General features: G+C 40.4%; 1 protein-coding gene across 6 annotated transcripts; it reads left to right on the forward strand.

The window, feature by feature from the left end:
• Positions 1 to 659: 659 nt before the first annotated feature.
• On the forward strand, positions 660 to 22,406 carry Dia (diaphanous related formin 1). 6 transcript variants are annotated; one of them, XM_071798096.1, is made up of 17 exons: positions 669 to 1,092; positions 2,049 to 2,128; positions 12,108 to 12,287; positions 12,510 to 12,808; positions 12,912 to 12,932; positions 13,274 to 13,583; positions 13,956 to 14,302; positions 14,438 to 14,723; positions 14,830 to 15,180; positions 15,300 to 15,442; positions 15,528 to 15,795; positions 15,877 to 16,116; positions 16,193 to 16,447; positions 16,546 to 16,710; positions 16,792 to 17,035; positions 19,451 to 19,532; positions 20,050 to 22,406. In XM_071798096.1, the coding sequence occupies exons 2-17, from the start codon at positions 2,096 to 2,098 to the stop codon at positions 20,069 to 20,071; spliced, it is 3,246 nt and encodes a 1,081-aa protein (XP_071654197.1). In that variant the 5' UTR covers positions 669 to 1,092; positions 2,049 to 2,095; the 3' UTR covers positions 20,072 to 22,406. The 6 variants fall into 6 exon arrangements, with proteins under 6 accessions (XP_071654192.1, XP_071654197.1, XP_071654191.1 ...); XM_071798094.1 differs by lacking the exons at positions 669 to 1,092; positions 2,049 to 2,128 and adding an exon at positions 2,677 to 2,966; XM_071798091.1 differs by lacking the exons at positions 19,451 to 19,532; positions 20,050 to 22,406 and having other exon boundaries at positions 660 to 1,092; positions 16,792 to 19,152.
• The last annotated feature ends 1,504 nt before the right edge of the window (positions 22,407 to 23,910 follow it).

Consider the following 23,910-nt stretch of genomic DNA (forward strand, 5'->3'; position numbering starts at 1 on the left):
TTAAAACAATTTTAAATATAAGATCGAACTATTAATATCCGTCTTAAGATCCGGATCGCCATGTTTAGATATTACGAAATGACGAAAAGAGATATTCTGGATCGTTTGGCGAAATATAAATCTAATTTTAACGAGTCATCCTGACATTATTGACATTCAAATTAAATTTTGTTTTATATGTGTAGCTCTTAAAAATGCCGTGGCAATCTTTGTTTTATACTCGAGAAAATTACAGGACTTTACGATAAATTTCAATCTCCCTTCTTTCTGTCTACGAATCTCTCGTCGAATGTGAGAGTTCATGAAAACTGGTCTTAAGTAGAAGCGTTCTCGCAAATTAATGGACAACGAACATCAGGCTGATCTGTGCGCGACAATTAACCTTTAGAGCGCCGGCATTTGATGAGCTTTAATCCTCTTAGAAAGTCCTCAAATTGTTGTGCTTATATCTTATATATAACATATACAAAGTTCCGATCATACGTAGAGCCTATATTTAGGCTTTTCGGCGGTCTAAAGGTTAAAACTCTTCGAGGGAAATTGTGCGATCGCGTGCCCCTCGATCGATCGGTCAGTCGATCATCGCGAATATCGCGATGATCGGCGATCGGCGGCGCGCGATCCCATCGTAGATCTCGACCTCGTCGGTTGGCGGCAGTGCGGTCGCCGTCACTGCTTTGGCGCTCTCGCGCACGTTGCGCTGCGTCGGTTCGGTCGCGCGATTCGGAATTGTCGCAACAAGTATAACGGCGTGTGTGCGGTAACGGACATTTTTCACCACGGGGCTCCGTTTAGAAAGGCGCCCCGCTTGGAAATTTCCGTCGACGAGTGCGTCTCGCGCCGCGTGTCGACCGACGACGCGACGTTAAAATCGCGGCCGCGCGTCAACGCCGTCGACCCTGGTCAACCCCGTGGATTGATTCGCCGCTCGCCGCCCTTTCGCCTGGACACAGACGGAGCGAGGGAGACAGAGACCGACGACGCTGGGCACGTCGCGTCGGCTCGGGCTGTCGGCCACAGGGTGTCCGACTCCGAAACGTAAAAGCGCGCAAATCCGAGCGCGAGGCCGTCGACGAGTTCAGTGGAGTTCAGGTAAAACGTAAACGCCGCGGGCGAACGATCCTCGTCAGACGAGAGAGAAAGATAGAGAGATCCCCTGTCAGGGACGATAATCGACGTACGGTACCCCACGTCGGGAATTAACCTTAACGGAACGTGTGTGTTGCTTTAACAAATCGTTCCGCCAGACTCGTAGATCCAATCGCGTTCTCGTGTCAAGGCCGATTTTTTTTTTTGGCTTTTGCCCGAAGTCATACTGTCAACATTGCCACGGGGGTCCGTGACATTATTCCGTAGAATTCGATTTCTGTATTTCCAAACTAACCTTTCTCTCTCGGACGCGCCTTGGTTATGCCTCGTATATAGGTAAATCCCGTTTCCTCAATTTAATAAAATTACTTGAGAAGTTTTTATTACAAAGAGAGAGAAAGTTATAACGTAAGTGTAGGTTTTCTTGTGGCAAATAACCGATAGATATCCAACAAGTGGTTGAAAACGTTTGAAAACATTCAGGTGAATCCAACTTGGTTCTGAAAGAGGAAAACAATTTATTTCTTTTTTTTCTAGCACATATGCCAAAAAATGACAATACCAAGTTACAGACAAAGTAATGGACATTTATTCATAATTGTTAAAACAGTGTAACTAATCAGAAAGGTTAATATTTATCTGGGGTCTTTTATCTACATTCAATGTTTTTATATTCTGTAATAAGGATGCTATTATATTGTTTGATGACTAACTTGTGACTAATAACGTGTTTGTACAATGATAACATTTTACGAGTAACAAGTATCTTTATATCTTTGCTAAAAGGAGTAATATTCTATAATCCACCTGTTACGTTAAGTCTTAAATAAGTTAATAATCTAAGTCAATAATTTTCACATGTTAAATGTCGGAGACATTTACATCCAAATTTAAATTCAGTTTTATTCATTTGGAAGGCACATTTATTTGTAAATAACCATTTCCAAATTCTGTTTTAGGATAGAGAGATGTATCGAAGGAGGTAACAAATCTGGAAGACAGGATCATGGCAAACAGAAGGGACAAGCCTGCTGGCTTTGTGAGTAGAATTAAATCCTAACTTGTCTATTTAAAAAAAAAGTTAATAAAATTAAGGAAATAAAGCAAATAAAGTATAATGCAGTACGCTTAAAACTTTGATGTGGTATCATAAATCAGTACTGTGAATTGAAATTGAACAGGAAAATATAGATTGTCTAACTATAAGAAGAAACTGTCGTTAGAACGTTTAGGATAATTTAGATTGATTTAGCTTTAGATTTTTGTGTATACAGCAGTGTCCTGCTTCGAGATTTTACTCGAAACGTCCAAGTCCAAGATTGATTGTGATCCAAAATTGGAAGTAAAAACAATGAAGAAGCTATTCAGAAATATAATTGTATCTTATTTACGGTAGTGTTCTCAGACGATTCCAGGATGTGACCCGTATGATTTGATTACTTTATCACTACTTTTAAGTTGAATTGCAATATTAGGATAGTCCGTTCTAAAAATACATGCATACCTTTCTGCGCTTCTTATCTCTGCGAGCTTCGCAATCGTAACGTCGGTATCAATACTACACCATTTGCCTACGTGCGACAGTCGCGGTTTCAATACCACCGAGGCACAATCGAGAACGCTGTATTGATTCTCGATTTTTCCCTTCGTCGTATTATCGCGGATATCGGTCCATCGATTAACGTCATTTCTGCGCTGGATTAACGTTGATTTCGTGACGCGATAACACATTTGAACACGTAAACCGGAGTGCGTGCGCCGATAATGTTACAATAATGTATAAATTAGACGCGAAAGAACAGCTTCTAAGAAGTAAAAAAATGTCTGGCATCCAAAGAAGAAACAGTTGGTATCATAAAGTCGAGGTCGGCGCCAAGGTAGGGACGACGACTTTTTGGATCTCTTTATACTTTCGGGGAAACCAGTTTTCGATAAAACGAGAGAAGTTTTTCAACTGTATACATTTTTCTTTTTACTTAAAAGAACATAAAAACATTATAGATATATTTGAATTCGAAAATACGAGATGAGTCACACATTGTCGTGCATGACGTGTCGCAATGATAAAACGTCGTGATAGCTATAAAATACGCGCTTTTATTATTTATTAATAGACGAAAGTTATTATTGAAGGAGAAAGAGAGAAAAAAATAGGAAATAGCGCGCGAGAAACTTTTCACGCAACGTGACAAAACCTGCCAGTACATAGGAATTCCGTAGCGATACCCGCCATACGTGGGCATACGTCGAGTTTCCTGTTGTGTTATCGTATTTGTCACCATTTTCTATCACCGTAGTGAAAACATTTAAAATACTACCATTTACGTGGACAGCCGACCGTCCTACTTTTACGTGCCACTCTTTTTATTTTTATATCCAATCTTCAGCTTTTCTTATTCTCGCTCGAAGTACTCGCTAATGTTCTGGACGCGCATCATTGTTCCTTTCGCGTTGATAAGCACATTCTTGATAATCGTCCGCGATATCAAAACCGCTATCGCGCCAGCAGCGTTTATCAAACTCTGCGCTTCGCAGGAAACAGAAAATTTTATCTCGCGTTGTCGTTCGGGAAAAGTTAAAATAAACAGTAAAAATAGATTACGTGCTCGTTACGTATACCAGTTTCGTAAATCGCGTGGAATTAATTAGGAGCAACGCGCACGTTAGTGCTAAAGTGATACTTTGCGAATTTTTGCTCGTATAAAGTAAGTAGGTTGGGAACCGCTGCTTCGTGGTTTAACGCGATCCCTCAGTAAAGAACGATATACGCTCGATGATACGCGCAACACACGCTCGTAAACGATATCGTCAACCTTAGATGCAGCACAAAATTCGAGCCGCATTAGCTGGCAACTTACACATCGAGCACGCATATAAAGACCGTCGTGTAAGTTTGCGATTTCACGCCGCGATTAGGATTGTTAATTTTTATCGTTAACGTCATCCTTGCCCAGTCTACGATAGTATTCTTTTCTCGCGCGTTTGGTTTAGCCGCACGTTGAAAGCCTCTGGGTGCAAAAACCGGGTAACTGCACTCTTCGATACGTGGTGGTTACGTAGCGTTTAGTGTTCAGTGAATAGTGACAACGGTTGATGCAACAGTCAGACATGTATAGATAGCTTATATACAGTGCGCAAAGTAAATTGCATTTTTCCACATCAATTTTGCGCCGCGACTGATAAAGTTCTAGCTCCACACATTCCTGGTACAATTAACGCTTTCTAAATTGAAGCGTGTCGTGTGTACGTCTTTTTGCATGGCCATTAGTTTTATTCAGTCTCGCGTCTCGTGTCACGACACGCGAAATATTTTACAAGAGAGCAAGGCGGTTGCCAATGCATATTGATTTCTATTCGCAGTCATATTTTTTTTAAATTATAATTCGCGTGCCATGAAAGTCTTGTTTAACGAGGATACCACGTGAAAATAAAACCACCGGGATATCTAATTCTTTTTTTTTTTTTAAGCGCATATACAACGTGTAATTGTAGCTCCGTGCTATCGTACAGAGGCAGGGTACGCTTCAAAATCTGACAGACGCATTTAGCGTTAAGCGTGCGTGGAAAAACAGATGCGGAGGTGCTAAACCGGTATGCGTCTCTCGCGGAGAGACAAAGGCGCACCTTTCAGCCGCGAGGATCATCTTCTCGGCGCGTAGGTCGAAGGAGAAGAAAAAAAAGGGAGAGAAAGAGAGAGAGAGAGAAAAAGGAAGAATCGTGTTCGACCTCCGTGTGCATGCTGCATACCCGTCGGAATTTCGCCTGACACCGTTTCGGTCTCTCTCGTTCTCGCGCGCCGGCCGCGGCGCGGCGGCAGAAGGTCGCTCGGATTGCTGGCGTCATCGCCCGATCGCTTCGCGCGCGAGTGTGTGAGATCATCCGCGGCCGCTCGTTTCTTTTCTTCCGGCGTTAATTGAGAATGAATTGAAGCCGCCGATTAACGCGTCAAACGTATTAATTCGTTAAGTGGCTCGTCGAGAAGATTTTTCTTAATCGCGACTTAAGCGCGGTCATCAACGGCGCGGCCGATCGAACAGGTGGCCGTTTACGCTCGCGTATGTAGAGCGTTACGTAACGCGACCGCGCCGCGCCAAAATGCAACGGCAGCGGCATTTTGAGCATATCGAAAAAATTTGCGGAACTCATGCGAAGTTCTTCTCTTTTTTTTTTCATTTCTTAATTTTGTCAAGATTCGTGTCGCTTCAATATGTAAGTCGAAGCTCTATATAGTATAATCATTTATAACACACTTGTCTTTTTCTCACAATTACATCGTAAATGCGTATTTGTTCCGTGTATAAAATGTATGATACGTCCCTATATAACATGATGTAAACAACGTGACGCGAAGCCGGATCTCTAATTATATGAGAGTAACATGGTTAAGCGATCTTGTTGACTGGATCTCTCTCGCTGTCCGGAGCATATGTTTCTCGTCGTGTAAACATGCGGGATATTGCGGACGACAGACAGTCCTTAACGTCAAGGATCACAGGACGAAAAAGGCAGCTTTTTTTTTTATCGAGTACGAACGCCCATCTACGGAATATGCGTGTATGCGACGGCATCTGAGGACATCTCATGTCGAATTCGTGTCAAGTTTACACCGAGCGCGATCGCGGTCCACAGGGGAAATCGAGAAAACATGTATATCGATCGACACGTCGAGAGGCAGAAGCCCCCAGCCATATGTCAATGTCGATGATAATCGCTGAATATAAATCCTTGAAGTACTTAACGCGTCAATTATCACATACATTAACCAGCTGATACAGATAAATAAAATTTCTCTAAATTGTCCGAAATCGTAACAAACACGAAGTGTTAGATCTGCAGTTAAGAAGCCAACAATTTGTTACTGTTATAACTTTTACAAGATATATGTAATTTTAATTAACTTATTTATATATTATTAAGATTATTACAATTAAGACATGTTGCGAAATACACGCGCACAATTGTTACATTGTACTCGTAGTATTTGTACAGAGCAGAGAATATTATTTATTTAATGCTGCTCGTATCTTGTTATCAGAGATAAAGTATTTCTCCGATATTGGCAAAGATATTATTGGCAATGACAGTTAATTACTGCTACGGTAAAACAAAGTATCATCAAAATTATCCTTTAAAGGCGTAAGTCGCACACAAGCCGTGCTGTTTGAACAACACGTCAGACGATGTGCCTCTTTTTATCGAATCTGTCGGAACCTTGTCTATTCGGAGCTATGACGTAGTCGGTCGGGCACATTCCGCGATACGCAAGGATCCGCATGATTCACGACGGCGATCTATCCTTTTGGTCGGGGTCAACCACATGATTGCCGTGAAAGGAGACGGGAAGTGTGGGCAGACGCTATTGAATAATCTGAAAGCAGAATCCAATGCGTGGAGAAGAGAAGAAGATAATACAATCGGAAGATAATAATCTCCTCGAGTTTCATATTATATATTTCTTTTTTGAACGTTGAACGATCTCGGAGCGGGATAATTTTGGAGTAAATGAATTTGCGAAGGTCGAGGCAAAACACATCCCGCCTCGCGGGCGAAAATATTGTGACAAGACGATCACGCGAGCTCATTTTCTTCGAGTATCGAATTCGCTGTCAAAACAAAGAAAGTTGAAAACACAGTGATATTAAGGGTCGGGGGATATCTTCTCATTGGAAGCATGACGTCAGCTGCGCGAGAATAAACCTACCGCGTACTGGAATTATAACCGTCAGTAGCGAGAAAATAAAGGAGAAAGTTTCTTGCGAGTTATGTCCAAAGAGGTGATCTCTCTCTTCCGTCGAATAGAACTGTCGCTGTTCGAACTGTCGCGGCGAACTCCTCATCATCATCCTGTCGCGGAAATTTGAATTGAAAAGAGAAACCGAACTGTAGGAAATCAAGACCCTAATGTCTCGGCGAGTTACGTCAATTGTAATAATGCAGAATAGCGAGAACGTAAAATCGAATGACGTAATTAGAAGCTGAAATCGCCCGTAAAAAATTACAGCCTTGATTGAGGTATTGATAGAACAACACGGGGGGATATCGTTTACGTGCATCGTGGTATTAATGACAGGGATTGCACGCGAGCAGGATAGACTAGATTATTACGATGCTAATCCTAATCCCCTTCGGCACGCGCAATTTATACACACGCGACCTGCCGTCGTTGGCCGACATCGGTGAATCGGTCCGAGCGCTGCGCGCGGAAAAGAGGGCCCTCGAAACTGGCACACACCTCTCATATACGAATCTCTCGGACCTGTTCGCTGATAAGCGGTCAGCGTGGAGAAGACACGGTATCCGCGATACGGGCGCGTACCGTAAGTGTACGCGCCGGGACGTCCGACGCGATCTCCTCTCCATCTCCTCTCCTTTTGGTTTCTTTAATTCCACGACGGTGCCGTTATGTTAATCTTATGTTACGGCCTAACTGTACCGAGGCTGTATAACGCACGCGCGCGCGCGCGCCTGGTGGGCGCACCTTCACGCGGACGAGCGAGCGAGCGAGGCGGAATAACGCCGAGATAACGAGTCATCGATCAGCTATTATGAAATCGCGATAGCGACTCGCCGAAATTCGACACACGACAAATTGCTTGGACTCTGCCTTTATCTTCTTCTTCATCTTCTTCTCTTTGGATTCTTCTTTTTGGATCCTTTATTGCTCGACCACACAATCGCGGTTGGGCGCCGAAGAGATTCGGGGTTTTATATTTTTTTACCCATGGTTTTTTTTACCCAATTTAATATTGATTTTTTTTAAATGTAAAATATATTTAATTGTTTTCGAGTAACAACTAATTACAAAGTTAGTAATGCTTATTTCAAATTAAGTTTTAGGAGAGCAATTAATTTAAGTATAAACTTTATTTTTAATTTTTGTTTGTTCTTATTACAAGGACATTTATTGCTAAATGTTGAATAATTGTAAAAAAAAATGAGTTGTCAAATATTTTGTAAGAAAAATTGACTGCAGCTTGACTCAGGAATTGGTAGGCGAAGGAAAATTTGTGAAACTTGGGACATTCTTCGGGTTGTGCGGAAATACACAATGTAGAATGCGTCACGAGCGTGAAGGCACGAGCCGTGACGGTAATCTTTTGCGAAGGATCAAAGAAGTTTGTCGTCTGGATTAGCCGGCGAACTTTCTACAATTGCGGTAATTCCGCGTCGCGAATCGTTTCGTCGTGTTGGATTTAATCTGGAATGTGTCACTATGAGCGATTCCTTGTATCAAAGATAATCCTTTTTTACGCGGTGATTGTGCGAAAAATCTATGATAAGAAATTGCTTGATTTTTACTTCAAGTTAAATAAAATGTAAGATTTTATTCGTACGCCTAATTCGTAGAGATTATTAGAGGATAATGACAACCGATATTAATTATAAATGAAACGAATGTTGGTAATAGCCGCGTATGTTGCGAGGTTTATACTTCGGGAAAAATTAGATTGGAGTTTCATGTAATTACGCGGCAGCAACATATTAATTACATTAATTAATGAAGAAAGTGAGAGGGTTGCGTGTGTGCCACATTCCGCGCATAGTCTTTAATACGAGGAAATACACTACGTGGTCAGTTTGCTTTATCACTTTTCGTGAGTTGCGCCATTATCGTGCCGAACATCAGGTAATAATTTAATAAATGATCTCGTCCGAACGCTAACTCACGGTTTAAAATCGGAGCGATGGGGGAAGGGATGGGTACATTCGAGCGTCGTGGACCGGCGATAATCGCCGCAGTCAGTTTGTTGCCGTTCCTCTCTAAGTGCAGTTCTCTCGTCGGGGAAGAGGTCTCCCTCTTTCCCCGCTCATTATTCGAATTCCCCGATAATCTGCGGGTGTGTGCGGTAGTGCGTTACGTGGGAAAGACATTATCGTGAGAATTCCTCAGATAAATAAGCTATTGTTGTTGGTGAACACGATATTAAGCTTGAAATTGATCGAATAATCGCAAACGCGAGTTTCTCTGTCGTCGCGATTGGAGTCGCGTCTTTCATAATATTTCTCCGCAGAATCTTTGTTTGTCCGTACATATTCTGGATCTTAATAATATGTTACTGCAGATTATATTTGGATAATATGTACTATATTCTTTTATATATTGTTAACGTGATGTGCTCTGTCTGATTTTTTTTTCGATAAAACGAGGAGGTATTCTTTGAACCCTCCTGGATTCTTCTCTCGAAGTTCATCAATCTAACATTAGAGATAGTTACGACGTTCATCTGGCACGACAATCATTTATCGAGAGGCCACTCTGCCCACGTTAATTTTCCCCGCTGGAAACGACGTACAGCTATACGTGTGTATGATCAGTGTACACGCGTGGATATACACGTTCATTTTTCCCGTACGTCGCTGTTCGAAACGCGCGTGTTCGATCGTTCTGTTTCACTGCGAGCGGCTGAATTATTCCGCTGGTTCGTGAATGCGGATGCATGGATATACAGTGCTACACGGTCGTAGGCGCCTGTGCGGAAACGTCAGCCGGTGTTTCCGCCGCCGAGAGGGACTAGCGCGACAGCGTTTCGAGGCTGGCTGCTGGGTGCGCGGAAGCCGACGATAGCTCTCATCCCAGAGGCTGGAAAAGTCGTTTCTTTTTTCATCCCGTCGTCCTCGAGGCGTCGTAAAAAAAAGTTGCGAAAAACGCGTGATTAAGTGTCGCGTGCTTGCGTGGGTTCGCCTAAAAATAAAGGTGCGTCCGTCACGACCGACGCGTCCGAATCCGCTTGGACTCGCGAACCTTACGCGCGTGTCCGATGTGAGTCACTCGTCGAAGAATTAATCGTCCTCGAAGTGTCATCGCGAGCACGTCGCAATGATCACGGACTGGGTAAGCTCTCGTACTGACTGATCAAATCGGAAAATATTGGCAGTTCTCACAGCTTGTATTTACTTTGTTAAATTCGTAGTGTCAAATTATACTCCTTTTGAGTTATTTTTAATCATTTCTGTAAGTCGCCATTGCTCCTATTCATATATATAGATATATGTCGTTAATTTAACTAAAATAATATTAATTTAAGACTAGACCAATGGCGTTAAAATAATACTTGTTAAAATAATAAATTTTGACACAACAAAATGTTATTTAATTTCAACAAGGTATTCAAATTTCATTCTTTAATATTTGACAGTGTAGCTCTCGCATAAAAAAAGAGGTGGCTTTCGTATTGACATTAAATCGGAAAATATTGGCAATTCTCACGCAGCTTTGTATGTACACTGTTAAATTCGTATAGTGTTAAATTATACTTAATTTGAGTTTTCAACCATTCCTATAAGTCGCCACTGCTCTTACTCGATATGTTGTTAATTTAACTAAAACAATGTTAATTTAATTAAACCAATGGAGTTAAAATAATACTGTTTTGTGTTAAAGTAATAAATTTCGACACATGGTAGTTAAAAATAACAAAATGTTATTTAATTCAAGATATTTAAATTTTATCCTTTAATATTTAACAATATAGCTCTTGCAAATTAAGAGTTTAAATTATTTTAAATTAAGATTTTAAAGGCGGTCTGCGTTCGTTTGCCTCTATTTACCGAATGAGCTCAAGACTTGAATCTTGGACATGTTTAATGACCGCGTTGGAGGGAAAGAAAATAATGAAAATTAATAAGGGGAATCTTGACACATTAATGTCTGTCATCATCACTCGCTTGGCGTTTTCAGTTTTTGCGCAATAGTCATGACTATATATTAGTTGTGCAATTAATTGCATGAAGACGCTCTGTCATCCTCGACATTACGTGCTATTTTCCACTGTCTAAATGAAAATTATAACTTTTACATTTGCGCGGGATCGACGTCATCATTTATATTGTAATCGCGTTACTGCTGTAGGCCTCGTCAATGATAAAATATTTTACGGAATTTTTGCAACATTGTGTGCCGCGAATTTGTACGCCGAAATTCCACGTTGACGTGCTATACTCATTAATTTAATGATAAAAGTTCTTTTTTCTCGTATGCGACATTAGCGAGGAACGTTAACGTTTACCGTAATCACTTAATGATGATCTACGCGTATACGTGGTCGTCGTTATTACCCAACGTTCGGACAGCCGAAGAATCTATAATGATAGTAATTAATTTCTCACGCGTGTGCTACTTCGTGTCACGTCCTGCCTGCTTATTACGATTCGTGGCCTCCGGTCACGCCGATCGGGTCTCGATTTCGGGGCAGAATTAGCCTTCGGAGTTGAACCGCGGTGAAGAGGAGACGACCAGACGACGACGTGGCAAATCTTTCGGTTCGGTCGCTTCTTCCGCAACGCCGTCGCCGCGTATCGCGTAAACGCGTGTCCAGTTATCTCGCGGTAAGCGGACGGGATAATTGCTTCCAGCTCCGGAACGCGCTCCAGCGCGAGATTTCGCGTCATCTCGAAAAAATTCGATGTGCTTCCGAGCACGTAGCTTATGAGCCATGAGCGAGCATGAGTCGCCGCTTGGACGGTTATATCATCGTAAAACGCAAACTCGTTTCCGTTACCGCGCGAAGGAAAATATTTACCGTCGGACTCGGGTATCGGAATGCAGTTTTATCAGAAACGATCGCGCGGACCGCGATCGAATTTGCGCTCGATTCGAGGCCGCGTACTACTCGGATTCGTGTCAACGTCGGCTTTTACGGTTCGTCGCTCTCTCGTTGAGGCTTTGAAACCCCGAGCTCCCGTGGATCTTCCAGTCTCAAGGCTCTCGTGTATTCCGCATACGATATTTGTTCCCACAGATAAAAATTCTTAGATCTTCAATGAGCGCTCGCCGAAGTTTCTACGTTCCATAAACCTTGTTTTACATCGAAGTTTTCATCTTATTATTATGCAGACGCGTTTGCTATTGTGTGAAGAAATCCGAATACTGCACATGCGGTGCTCTAGAAAATCAGTATAATGATAGTGAAAGCGATATTCTTCCTCGAAGACAGCTTTTCCTTTCGCGTGAAATTAAAACCAACGGTCTGATTCTGATAAATGATAAACTGAAATGCGTGTTAAAATGATTGTTGCAGTTGGACACATGGTTCGGCCGGCCGAAGAAGCCCGGGATACGTGGACAGCGCGGCTACTCGGGCAGCAACACCATGCCCAGGCCGCACTCCGGCGACGATATCAACGAGATCGAGCAACAGCGTTGCATCATCGAGAGGATGGACGAGGAGACGGTGAACGATAGATTCGAGGAAATGCTGGTGCGTACACGCCGCACACATGTGTTTCATATATTCCGATAATTTATAGACATATTTTTTCTCGGTAGCGTTGAGATATGCAGTCGATTCTTCATTTCTTCGCTATATGCATTTTGTGTCGATAGGACGCATAAGCAGGATGTTCAACAATTATTAAATAATATGAAGCAATTATGTATGTATCTTGAAAGAGTAGAAGATTATCGTTAATTTTCTGTTCAGGCCAATATGAATTTGACGGAGGAGAAGAAGGAGCCGTTGCGCCAGCAATCGGAGTCGAAGAAGAAGGAGATGCTGGTGTTGCACTATAAGGGTAGCATTCAGGACAACCGATCAAAATTCGACAAACCGGCGGACTACATACAGTACCTGGCGCAGCCCGATTTGAGCGTCAACAAGATCTACAGCTGCATCGAGTCCCTCAGGATCGCGCTCACTAATAATCCGCTTAGCTGGGTACAAGAGTTCGGCACCAAGGGTCTCAAGCAGGTTCTGGCGACTCTCAATGAATGTTACCGAAAGTAAGTGAATTCTATATAAAGCGCTCGAATAAAGTGTTCCATAACGTTTAGGTCGTCCCTTGAATGTACAATTTATTCTAACATTGATATTATTCTATTACAGTGCCTTCATATATTACGATAGGTAATTCATGTAAGAGTACTATTAGCTTGAATGTCATTTTGCGATATTTATTATGTTGAATATTTCTTAATCGCTTACATTATATATGAATGAAATTTTGTTATGTAACAATATAAATCGTTTAATTTTATAAGATTTTTATATACTGCAAAAGAGTTTAATTTGAGAATTACTTTATTTACGCTGCTCAGTATAAGACATTCTTATTTTTTATTTAATTATTACTTTGGTTTTGCATGATGCTTATGGCAGAATTTATTGCGAGACCCATACTGCTTATGACAGAATTTATTACGAGACCCAAGTTATTCTTTATTAATGAAAAATTTGTTTTCTTTTAGTGACAACCGTTACGAGCGGATACAATACGAATGTATTCGCTGTTTAAAGGCTATCATGAACAATACTGTTGGTATAAAGGAGATGCTGGCGCATCACGAGGCTCTTACTATCGTGGCCAGATCATTGGAGCCGACGAAACCGTCCGTAATGTCCGAAGCTGTAAAGTTACTCGGCGCGGTATGCCTCATATCCAGCGATAGTCACAAAAAGGTTTTGGACGCGGTTACTATGAACGGCGAGTTCAAAGGTCGTGAGAGATTTCTGCCAATCGTACAGGGTTTGATGAACAAGAAGAATGAGAATTTAAGGGTACGTTTTGCTTATTCCATTATCTATTCTTTATTAGAGACTCACGCGATTTCAATCATTGTATAAATAATATTTTGCTTTTCTACAAAACGGATAAATAAATTCAAATAAAAAACGCAATGTTTTACTTTAGGAATACTATTTTTTTATATGCACAGTTGAAATGCAACAATAATTTTATTACATTGTCAAACAATATTTGTATAAATGATCAAATCAAGTAAAAAAAACTAAATTTGTAATGATTTAACGACGAATTATCGCAATATGTATATGTAAAAATCCTTGACGAGTCACTACATGGCTCTTTATAACAAAAAGTCTAAATAATTAATTTGATATAAAAATATCTTTTTTATTTTTATGCTGCAGGTAGTATGTCTTCAACTCATAAACTCGATAATATCATCCGCGGAAGACCTTGATTTTCGTTTACATCTGAGGAACGAGGTAATGCGAGTAGGTCTAGCCGATATTCTCGAGATGTTAGAGAAAGATGAGTCGGAAGATTTGGCAACGCATTTGAAGATCTTCAATGATCACAAAGAGGAGGATTATGAGGAATTTGTACAGAGATTTGACAACGTACGCTTAGAATTAGACGACGTTAATGATTGCTTCGAAGTAGTAAAAAACATGGTAATGGATACTTCCGCTGAGCCGTACTTCCTATCTATACTTCAACATCTTTTATTTATTCGAGATGATGCTCTAGTTCGGTAAGTATATACACGATTACATTTACTTTTACTAAAGCGATTTTGTCAATGAATAATTATAATATTCGTTTATATTCCTAATGACTAACTTCTTGTTTATTTATTTTTCGTTTTCTCTTATTATTTGTTTTTTAGACCGGCGTATTATAAATTGATCGAGGAGTGTATATCGCAAATTGTGTTGCATCGTTCAGGCTGTGATCCGGATTTCAGCGCGACAAAGCGCTTCCAGATTGACGTACAACCGTTAATCGATACCCTAGTCGAAAAGTCACGGGCTGAGGAAGAACGCCGATTGGTGGAGGTGACGCAAAAGTTAGAGGAAGCTATAGCTAGTAGACAAGAAGCCGAAGCGAAGCTTCAGCATGCAGAAAACAAGATTAAAGAACTGGAGCAAGGAACGGGGAAGCCTGGTGGTCCCGTAAGTATACATATCTACACCGATTGAATCTTTTTTTTTTTTTAAGACATATGTGCACTTTCATAAATTGAACAATCTTAACAATAATGTTTTATTATATGATTAGAGGTCTGTATGTCCGCCTCCACCACCTATGCCCGGAATGGGCGGCGGACCACCGCCGCCGCCACCTCCTCCTCTTCCTGGCGGTGGTGGTCCACCTCCACCACCGATGCCTGGAATGACATGTCCACCTCCGCCGCCTATGCCTGGCTCAAAAGGACCTCCGCCTCCACCTATGCCTGGTATGGGAGGGGGACCTCCACCACCACCTATGCCGGGAATGGGCCCACCACCGCCACCGATGATGGGGGGATTCTCTCCACCACCCCCAGCGATACAAGTTTTGCCTCATGGGTTAAAACCGAAAAAGAAGTGGGAAGTAGACGTTCCACTCAAAAGAGCGAATTGGAAAGCGGTATGTGTAATCTATTTTGGTCAAATTGTTATTGACAGAAAATATAATATTGATTTAGATATTAACTATTTTTTTAAGATAACATATTTTTTACTATGTAAAATTTAATGATGTTTCAGATTTTGCCTCACAAATTGACACAAAAGTGTTTCTGGACAAAAGTACAAGAAGATAGATTAGCTAGTCCGGAAATATTGGATGGTCTTGCGCAAAAGTTTGCATCGAAACCGAGCGGGAAAAGAATGGATGATGTAGTTGATAAGTAAATTCAGTTTCAATAATTACATTTTTATATCATGTATATATATAGGATATATAGGATATAAATCAATTTTTCGCACACGTAGGTCAGCCCCAACGAAAAAAGTAAAGGATCTTAAAGTTTTGGACAGTAAAGCAGCTCAAAATATATCGATACTTCTCGGTGGGACGCTAAAGCACATGCCTTATGTAGAAGTGAAAAGATGTTTATTTAGATGCGAAGGACCAGTTATTTCTGATAATATATTACAAGGGTTAATTCAGTATTTACCACCGCCGGACCAATTGTCGAAGTTACAGATGTACAAAGATCAATACGATGACTTGACTGAAGCGGAACAGTTTTGTGTTACGGTAATCTTACTTGACTTTTTCTACAATTTCTACATTTTTATTTCATTCTGAATATGAAATTTACAAACATTAATGTCATAGATATCTACGATAAAAAGATTATTACCCAGATTGAGATCATTAAGCTTTATGCTGCGATACGAGGAGTTGGTACAAGATATAAAACCTGACATAGTAGCGGCTACAGCGGCATGCGAAGAAGTGAAGAGTAGCAAAAAGTTCGCACGGATTCTCGAATTAATATTGTTACTCGGAAACTATATGAATTCCGGTTCGAAAAATGGTCAAGCGTTCGGATTCGAGATTAGTTTTCTTACAAAGGTTTGTTCTGTAGTATATGTAGCGCGAATTGCTTATTTTCTTCATGCCGTTTTACGATATGTTTGTTTCTTTTTAGCTGACCAGTACTAAAGACATTGATAACAAACAAACTCTTATGCATTACTTGGTGGATACGATAGAGAGAAAGTTTCCGGAATGTCTCAGCTTCGTTGAGGAACTAGCACACGTAGATCGCGCCAGTCGAGTGTCTTTAGAGAACGTTCAGAGAACGTTACGTCAAATGGAGACCAATATCCGTAATCTCGAACAGGATCTCACGAATGCCAAAGTTCCGCAGTGCGATGAGGACCTGTTTGCAGATGTCATGAGAGTATCCTTTACTAATTCTTTCTTAATTACGATTGGTAACATCGCCTGGATCCCATATTGATCAGACAAAGGTATTTCCTTGACGAAGCTACTTTACAGCCATTCGCCAAGAAAGCCAGGGAATCTTACGAAGTTCTACAGAATATGTTCAAAAATATGGACACTTTGTACACGGACATCTCAGAATTCTTCTCCTTCGACAAACAGAAGTACACCATAGAGGAATTCTTCGGCGATATCAAGACGTTCAAAGACGATTTCTTGGTAAATACGCGCTAATTCGGACTATGTTACGCCGCAATCTATCCACTCGCTATCTAACGCGATTATATATTCTCACCGTAGCAATCGCAGAGGGAGATAATGAAGCTGAAGGAGGGCGAGGAGAAACAGAGACGGGCAAGAGAAGCACGCGAGAAAGCAGAAGTAGAAAAGGCGGCGCGAGCTGCACGTAAACGCGCATTGGTCGATATGAATGCGCACGAGACGCAGGAAGGTGTCATGGATAGTCTGATGGAAGCGCTGCAGACTGGATCGGCCTTCAGTCGACCAGACCAACGACGCAAACGACAAACCCGCGTAGCTGGTGGTAAGTTGTATAGGACGTACATCGAGAGGCAAATGGTGAAGAAGGACCAAGCAGCTCAAGCATACATATTTAGTAATACTTTAGATAAATCTGCTAAGCTAATAAACAGATATGAAAATTTAACTCCAACTGAAATTATGCGACGCGATATGCTTCCGAGCAGGATTATGGCTGGAATACGCGCGGCGGACGATTCATCGAACTTCCTTACGCCAGAAGAAAATCAAGAAATGTACAAGCGAATACTGATAGACGAGGCCAAAAAGACGCCTAGGCAGACGAGGCATTCGTCCAGAGTCACGTTCTTTCAAAAAAAGAAATTGTGCAGCCGCTGTAATCGCGCGTATTACACGGCAATGCCGGTGTTCGAAGAGACACCGAAAAGAGATATTTTGCTAAAAACATTCAGGAACTTGGAGTCCAGATGCGTTAATGCTGAATCGGACTTGAGTCCGCTAGTTGATGGAAACGTTTCTATTAATCGAGCGTGTATACTTAGTCCCGTTAAGCAAAGGCGCGTTGTAGTCAGCAAGATACGTAAGAGAAACAGCATTGTGCGCCGCACCATATCGAATCGCAAACGTATACGTGCAAGCAACACAGTCACAAAGCGCCGTAGGCTGCACACTTACTTGCAAAGTCCATCCAGTATGAGTATCACTATGCCACCGATCGTGAACACGCCTGGCGCGAATTCTGTAGATGAAAAGATGTCAAAATCGATCGATGATTTTCGTACTAAGACACTCAGACCGCCGTTCGCTCCGATGAGACTTTTAAGATCGAAAAATTTCGAAAATCTGACATATGACGAGAATCATAATATACGGGATTTGAGAAACTCAAGATTTTTTAACTCAAGTATATCTACTCAGTTTCCGAGTAGCGATTCGATAACTAAAGCGCAGTCGCCGCTAGTGACAGAGATAAGTGGAGTTATGTTATTATCGGAAAATAGTCCGTTGCATTTAATAAACGTCTTACCGTCAAATTCTGTTCGTGCTGCTGGAAAAGGTTTAAATGTGTCCGGGGAAACCTCTGGACTACTTGCAAACACATACAAGCAATTCGCTCCGGAAAATAATTCAGATGCAAATATTAATCATAATACATCGAGAAAATCAAAGGATAAGTCATGGAAAAAGAAATGGAAGTTTTGGCAAATGCCGATAAATACTATTTAATAGAATTATATGCTGCTTTGGTATTCACACAAGACTGATGCTGAAAATGGAAAGACTGACGAGAAAAAAAATCTTGTTAACTCTATTGTTATGGAGGAACTTGCTCTAAAAAGTGTTAAAATGCATATTCTAGAAGTCATTTGATTTTTTTTATTAAAATAAGCGACGTTCTCATTTTAATATTTTTTAAATATAATTCTGCGTGATTATATATTTAAGGATACAATGTAAGAATTATTTTGCACTAGTCATGTTAATTAGTGATTTTTTAAATACTTTTTTATTTTTGAGACTAGGAAGTTGATTCAAGTATAGTTTCGATGCGATGTACACAATACATAAAACTTCTGCTTACCTATGGATTTGTAATTACATTTTACGTGCCGTACGAACTATTCAAGACTGATAATTATGATATTTGTGATACTATAAAGGATCTGAAAATTTGCAATATTTCATAGAGCGTATAAATATTTTTACATAGGATTTTATTTAATTAATATATCAAATTCTTTAAGCAAACGAGAAATGAATATTTGTAATGAAAAATATTTAGTCTTGAGTTTTAAGTACGTATTTGACGCACGCAAATATATTCTATTGATTACTGCAGAAATAGTAAGATAAAATCAAAATGCTCTTCTGTCATGTCGTTCCGATCACTTAAGTATGTATCTAGACTACAAAGTTCAATGAGATGTAGGTGAATATGTAAACGAAAATTTTACAATTTTTCGTGATACTGATGATTGTAATGTGATATTAAAATTAATTTTTTTTTATTTTCTTTAATACGTTGCTTTGTAAAAATTTAAATGATTATTATGATTATTTATGTATTTTCGTTTTGGCTTCAAATTTTAAGTGTGACACAAAACAATCGAGTTTTCGATAAAATATGTAGATTGTTTTGTATAAAAATACACATATATATTTTTTTGCAATTAAATGCAGTAACGAGTTCCTTGCTTGTCTTAATCTTGTTTTCCTTGCTACGTTCAGTGTTGTAAATTGTGCTATTTTAAGAATATATTCTTGGAGTGTTGGTACATGAATAATGTATAAAATAATGTTCCGTTCCTGTTTCGTGCAGTAATTATCGAGAAAACAAACGTCTATCTTATAAAGCGCATAACTTCTTTTAAAATACATTCCACTAATATGGTGCAAATTTCTCTCAAACAGTTATCAAGCCTATTGTAACGAGTTCAATCCTGTTTTAATTTTACAGCGGAAAGGAGAGCGCAACTGAATAGGAGTCGATCGCGTACTGGATTAGTTGGAACTGGCTTACTAGGGAGGGAACTTTCGACGTAAGTATTACCATATTAATCGCAAAAGGAATGCCGCGAACGAGACACGCTCCAATGGAAACGCCTGATTTCTTACCTGCGTATTACACGCACGCTAGGAAAATGTAACATTTGCTCGAGGAGTCAACGTTTCCGGATAATGATCGCTGCCAATTTAACGTTGAGTTTTGCTTGGTTTATGAACAATTTGCTCGCTTACCGGAAAATACATAACGACCGTATAGGAACATCTAATTTTAATTTCACTAGTTACATCCATACGTCTCTTATATATGCTTATAATAATTTTTTCACACGTACGAGAGTACGTGAAATAAATAATAAGTGAGAAATAAATAACGGTCTGCGATAATTTTCAATCGGGTAATAATAATCAAATTAAATAATTTCTTTTTGAAAGTATTAAATGTTATAATTGACTTTGCGTACTTCCTGTCTAATCGCTGGTCTTTGTTGACTTTTTAAATACATACACGTATACACCCGTCACCTTACCCTTAACCCATTGTTGTTGCAGAGAGCTTTTAAGTTCGGCTTAACCTACTGGGAATACATCCTATTTCCGTCCTAAACTCGTTGCTGTGATGATTTTACACGCATCGTATTGGAACAATAGTGAACAGTGAGAGCATCATGCAGTACGGTGAATCAATATTCGGGAGAGGAGGCCGAAGAAGAGCGAAATTCCACGTCGATGATCCTCCGGCCTAGAACGAATTTTTTTGCGATTTTGAACTGAATAACAGAGTCTTCCTTACGTAGTTAAATATTCGGTTTGTAGGTATTTTGTACTTGTACAAATATAGAGTTAACGGATTTGTATAACGGAACGATACTCGCGCTGATACTCGGTAAAATAAGCGCGAGCATTTATTCCGTAGACGATATTGCGAGATGACGCGACAAAAGAAATTCGTCGCCAGCAAACGCATTTGTAAATAGGTAAGTGCTGGTGACGAATTGGTAACTCGTTGAAACTGATGCCTTTCGGCGCAGTTCGGCGACACTCTCTCATCGCACTGTAAGCATTTTTACTGCCGTCTCCGTGAAGGCGGTAGACTTCGCATTTATTTATGTACGTAGCTGTAAATATCTTTCATCTCGAGAATCGTAGATGCACGTAGATGCTTGCGATTCGAAATTATTCCGACATTACGAGATACGTATTTGTAAAAATTATATATTTATTTCGGAAGCAAGTAACTTTTCGGTTACAAAGCGATGATGCGCCTTTTCGATATTTTTAGCGAAAATATCTCGTACGCACGTACATTGTACGATGCGACGAGCAGGTTCGTAATTATCATTTATTTCGACGTTACGAAATGGAGACGGTAATAGTAAATAATTTATCGTGATTATGCCCTCGTTAGTTCGATAAAACGACCGCAAAGCGTGCATAACTTGACGTTTACATCACCCGTTGCTCATTTAATTCACAATAAAAATATTTACAGTAATAGTTCGTACGAAACACTTTGTCGTATAAAGAAAGATTTATACACCAAATTGACGCACAATTGTGCGGCATATTTTTAATAATGGCTTTACCTCGTCTATCTTTTTTTTTTTAGAAAAAAAGGCACTTATATTTGCATTTTTTATAACAGAAAGTATTTCACTATGTAATAGAATTAATCTAGGAGCAAAAAGAACTGAATTACTTAAGGGAAGCGGCTTATTCGACGCAACGTTCGCGTTTTTGTGATAATTAACGAGCCCGGTAACAGGCTCACGATATTCGTGTCGATACTTTCAACGGCGGTGAAAGAAACTCAGGGAAAGAAAGAGAGAGGAAGAGAGAAATCTCCGAAAACAGATACATGGCGATGCGAACACTTCGAATCCAGTTTAACATTTGGCACTGCCTGATAAAATGGCAATAGATAATAGTTTTACACATGACATTGCTTTGTTATCGCCTTTATACGAATGAATAAAGATATGATTGTCGGCAGGTCAAAATCGCACGTGAAATTATCAAATGTAAAAATATGTAAATCACACAGAAAAAAGGAGTGTCAAATCAAAACTTATGTGTGTACTCAAATTAACGCGTTCATTGTTTCGTATATACACAAAAATCTATAATCTTATAAGAATTTCAACTTTTTTCTTGGTTGAACGATATAAAATGACTTTAGTCAAGCAAGTTTTCTTCATTAAACGCAATATAATCTCATTTCAAGGTTTTTCCATATTGAAACTAAAGATATATTTTCAAATCACGAATATTCTTTTTTTCTGTGTAAGATCCCAGCAGGAGATTTCCGATACTTTTACGTGAAAATTGGATTCGCGGTGTTGACGGAAGCCCAGTCATCGGCGACGGATATTCGAGTGTTCTGGTGTCACGCGTGTAAATAACAATCCCGGATGCGTCCGCGACGATGAAATCTTGCCGTTGTGGGATGGACGCGACGTCGTGTCGTTTAGTTAGCCAACAGGTAGCTGGGTGCCGCGCGGTGGGGCGGCTATGCCAGGCACGCTCGAAATGTCTAGCGAAAGGCGACGTAACGAGCCGGTTCTCGGAGCTGCAAAAATCGCGGAAGTATCTCTCCGCGCGGCCGATTTTTGGACGATCTAGGTACATTCTAGCACATGCCTCGATACGTATGGAGCGATTTTCCGCAGGATAGAATAGAGATGGAGAAAACGTCAGCCGTTTGTTTCCCCGAGGTGATCGCACGTGCCGGTACAGAAAAACTTGAGCGGAAATATATAAATCGCGTTGCCTACCGATCGAATCTCGTAACGAACGAATGATTTGTTAATATTAGTAATATTAATATTGTAAGAATTGGATACGTAAGTTAAGATCCTAAATTAAGGACTAATTGTATCTATACTGTGAATACACGCGGATCTAAATAATATCGGTGCGTCTATTACTATTGCCTGGTGCCTTATTTCTCAATATTCACCATGAAATATTTATGGACGTATTCCACGAGAGTAGAAAATCGCCTATGCATTACCGTTGTACATTGCGTTCCCAAGTTTACAGACATTCCTCTAACTAAATGTCACTCGCGGTGACAACCAAATATTTTCATTTATTTTCTAGTAGGACTAAAAGTACCTTTTACTTTTTTTTAATGATGCTCAATCTAAACATGTTTGAAATTTTTCCAACTGTGACAAGTCCAGCAGTTATGTCTGATAAAATACGCGTAAAACGCGACTGATTACATCTGTGAAGATACGCGTGAAACCGACAGAATGCAAATCTCGGAATGGAGCGGCAAGAAATCGAATTTGTTTATTTTATCGTTGAATTCCTGCGATCGTCGGTTCTTGCGGACGCAAGGCAAAGTCCGTCGCGGCGCATCGAACGTGTTGACGCCGTGAATATCAAGAGAAATCGAGGGGAGCCGAGGATCGCGAGTCACACCGCGACACGCAGTCACGCGTAGATTACACGTGATATCGATCGGTTATGTTTAAGAGAGACATGTCTTTATCGCCTCACCCGCCAAGGCTCTCCCATTTCGCGATTTTTCTCCGCGAAGGCGAGGACGTGATCTAGTTTCCCTGTTCCGCTTGCAAAATCACTCAACGTGATTTGCAAAATGTTTATCTCTCGCGCGTCATTGAAGAACGCGTAAAATCCCGAAAAAATAAAATTATATTAAATTAAAAAAATTTATTTAATTAAAATTAATTAAATTGTATGAAATAATATATTAATATCAATAAGATGGCAACAAACGGCTTTGGATTTTACTTCAAGCTGAAGTTTTCCCCATATAGTACATAATAGTATAGCAATATTACTGGAATATCTTAAAGTTACTACGATATTGCTGGAATGCTCTATGCTTTAAATGTAAGCTTATATTTAAATGTGAAATATTATAAGAACATTGGGAATCCATTATTGAAATACTCGGTCAGTTTTTCGTACGCTCCGTTGCCGAGAAGGATATATACTTCAATCTGCGCGATACAAGATTACACGCAACGGCAAACGCGAATATTACAAGTGCGATATGATAAGTAAGATGGATGATAAGTCCGCATTATACCGCATTATTCGCAACATCCATCGTCTAAATGCAACGATCGTACTAATTGCACGAAGGTAATTATGTTTTGCCGCGTATAACCGACGATAATATAATTCGCCACGATGGCGGCAAAACAAGATGGATTCGAGCCGCGCGGACCGTTCTTCGAACGGCGAAGGCGAGCCTCGGCATTATCAACGCGTATAATAATCCCCGGGCCGTTTTCCGAACAACAATCATGAATTAGCTGGACGCCGGCCGTCTCGCGTCGTTTCTCCGCCGCGTGGAGTCGTAAAGCGACGTTACGCAAACTCACGCGGGACCACGTTCGGCAATCTCGTCCCGGGGAGCGTAACGCGCGTCTAACG

The sequence above is a fragment of the Temnothorax longispinosus genome, chromosome 2 (assembly GCF_030848805.1).
Source record: "Temnothorax longispinosus isolate EJ_2023e chromosome 2, Tlon_JGU_v1, whole genome shotgun sequence".
In the NCBI taxonomy this organism is placed as follows: Eukaryota; Metazoa; Arthropoda; class Insecta; order Hymenoptera; family Formicidae; genus Temnothorax; species Temnothorax longispinosus.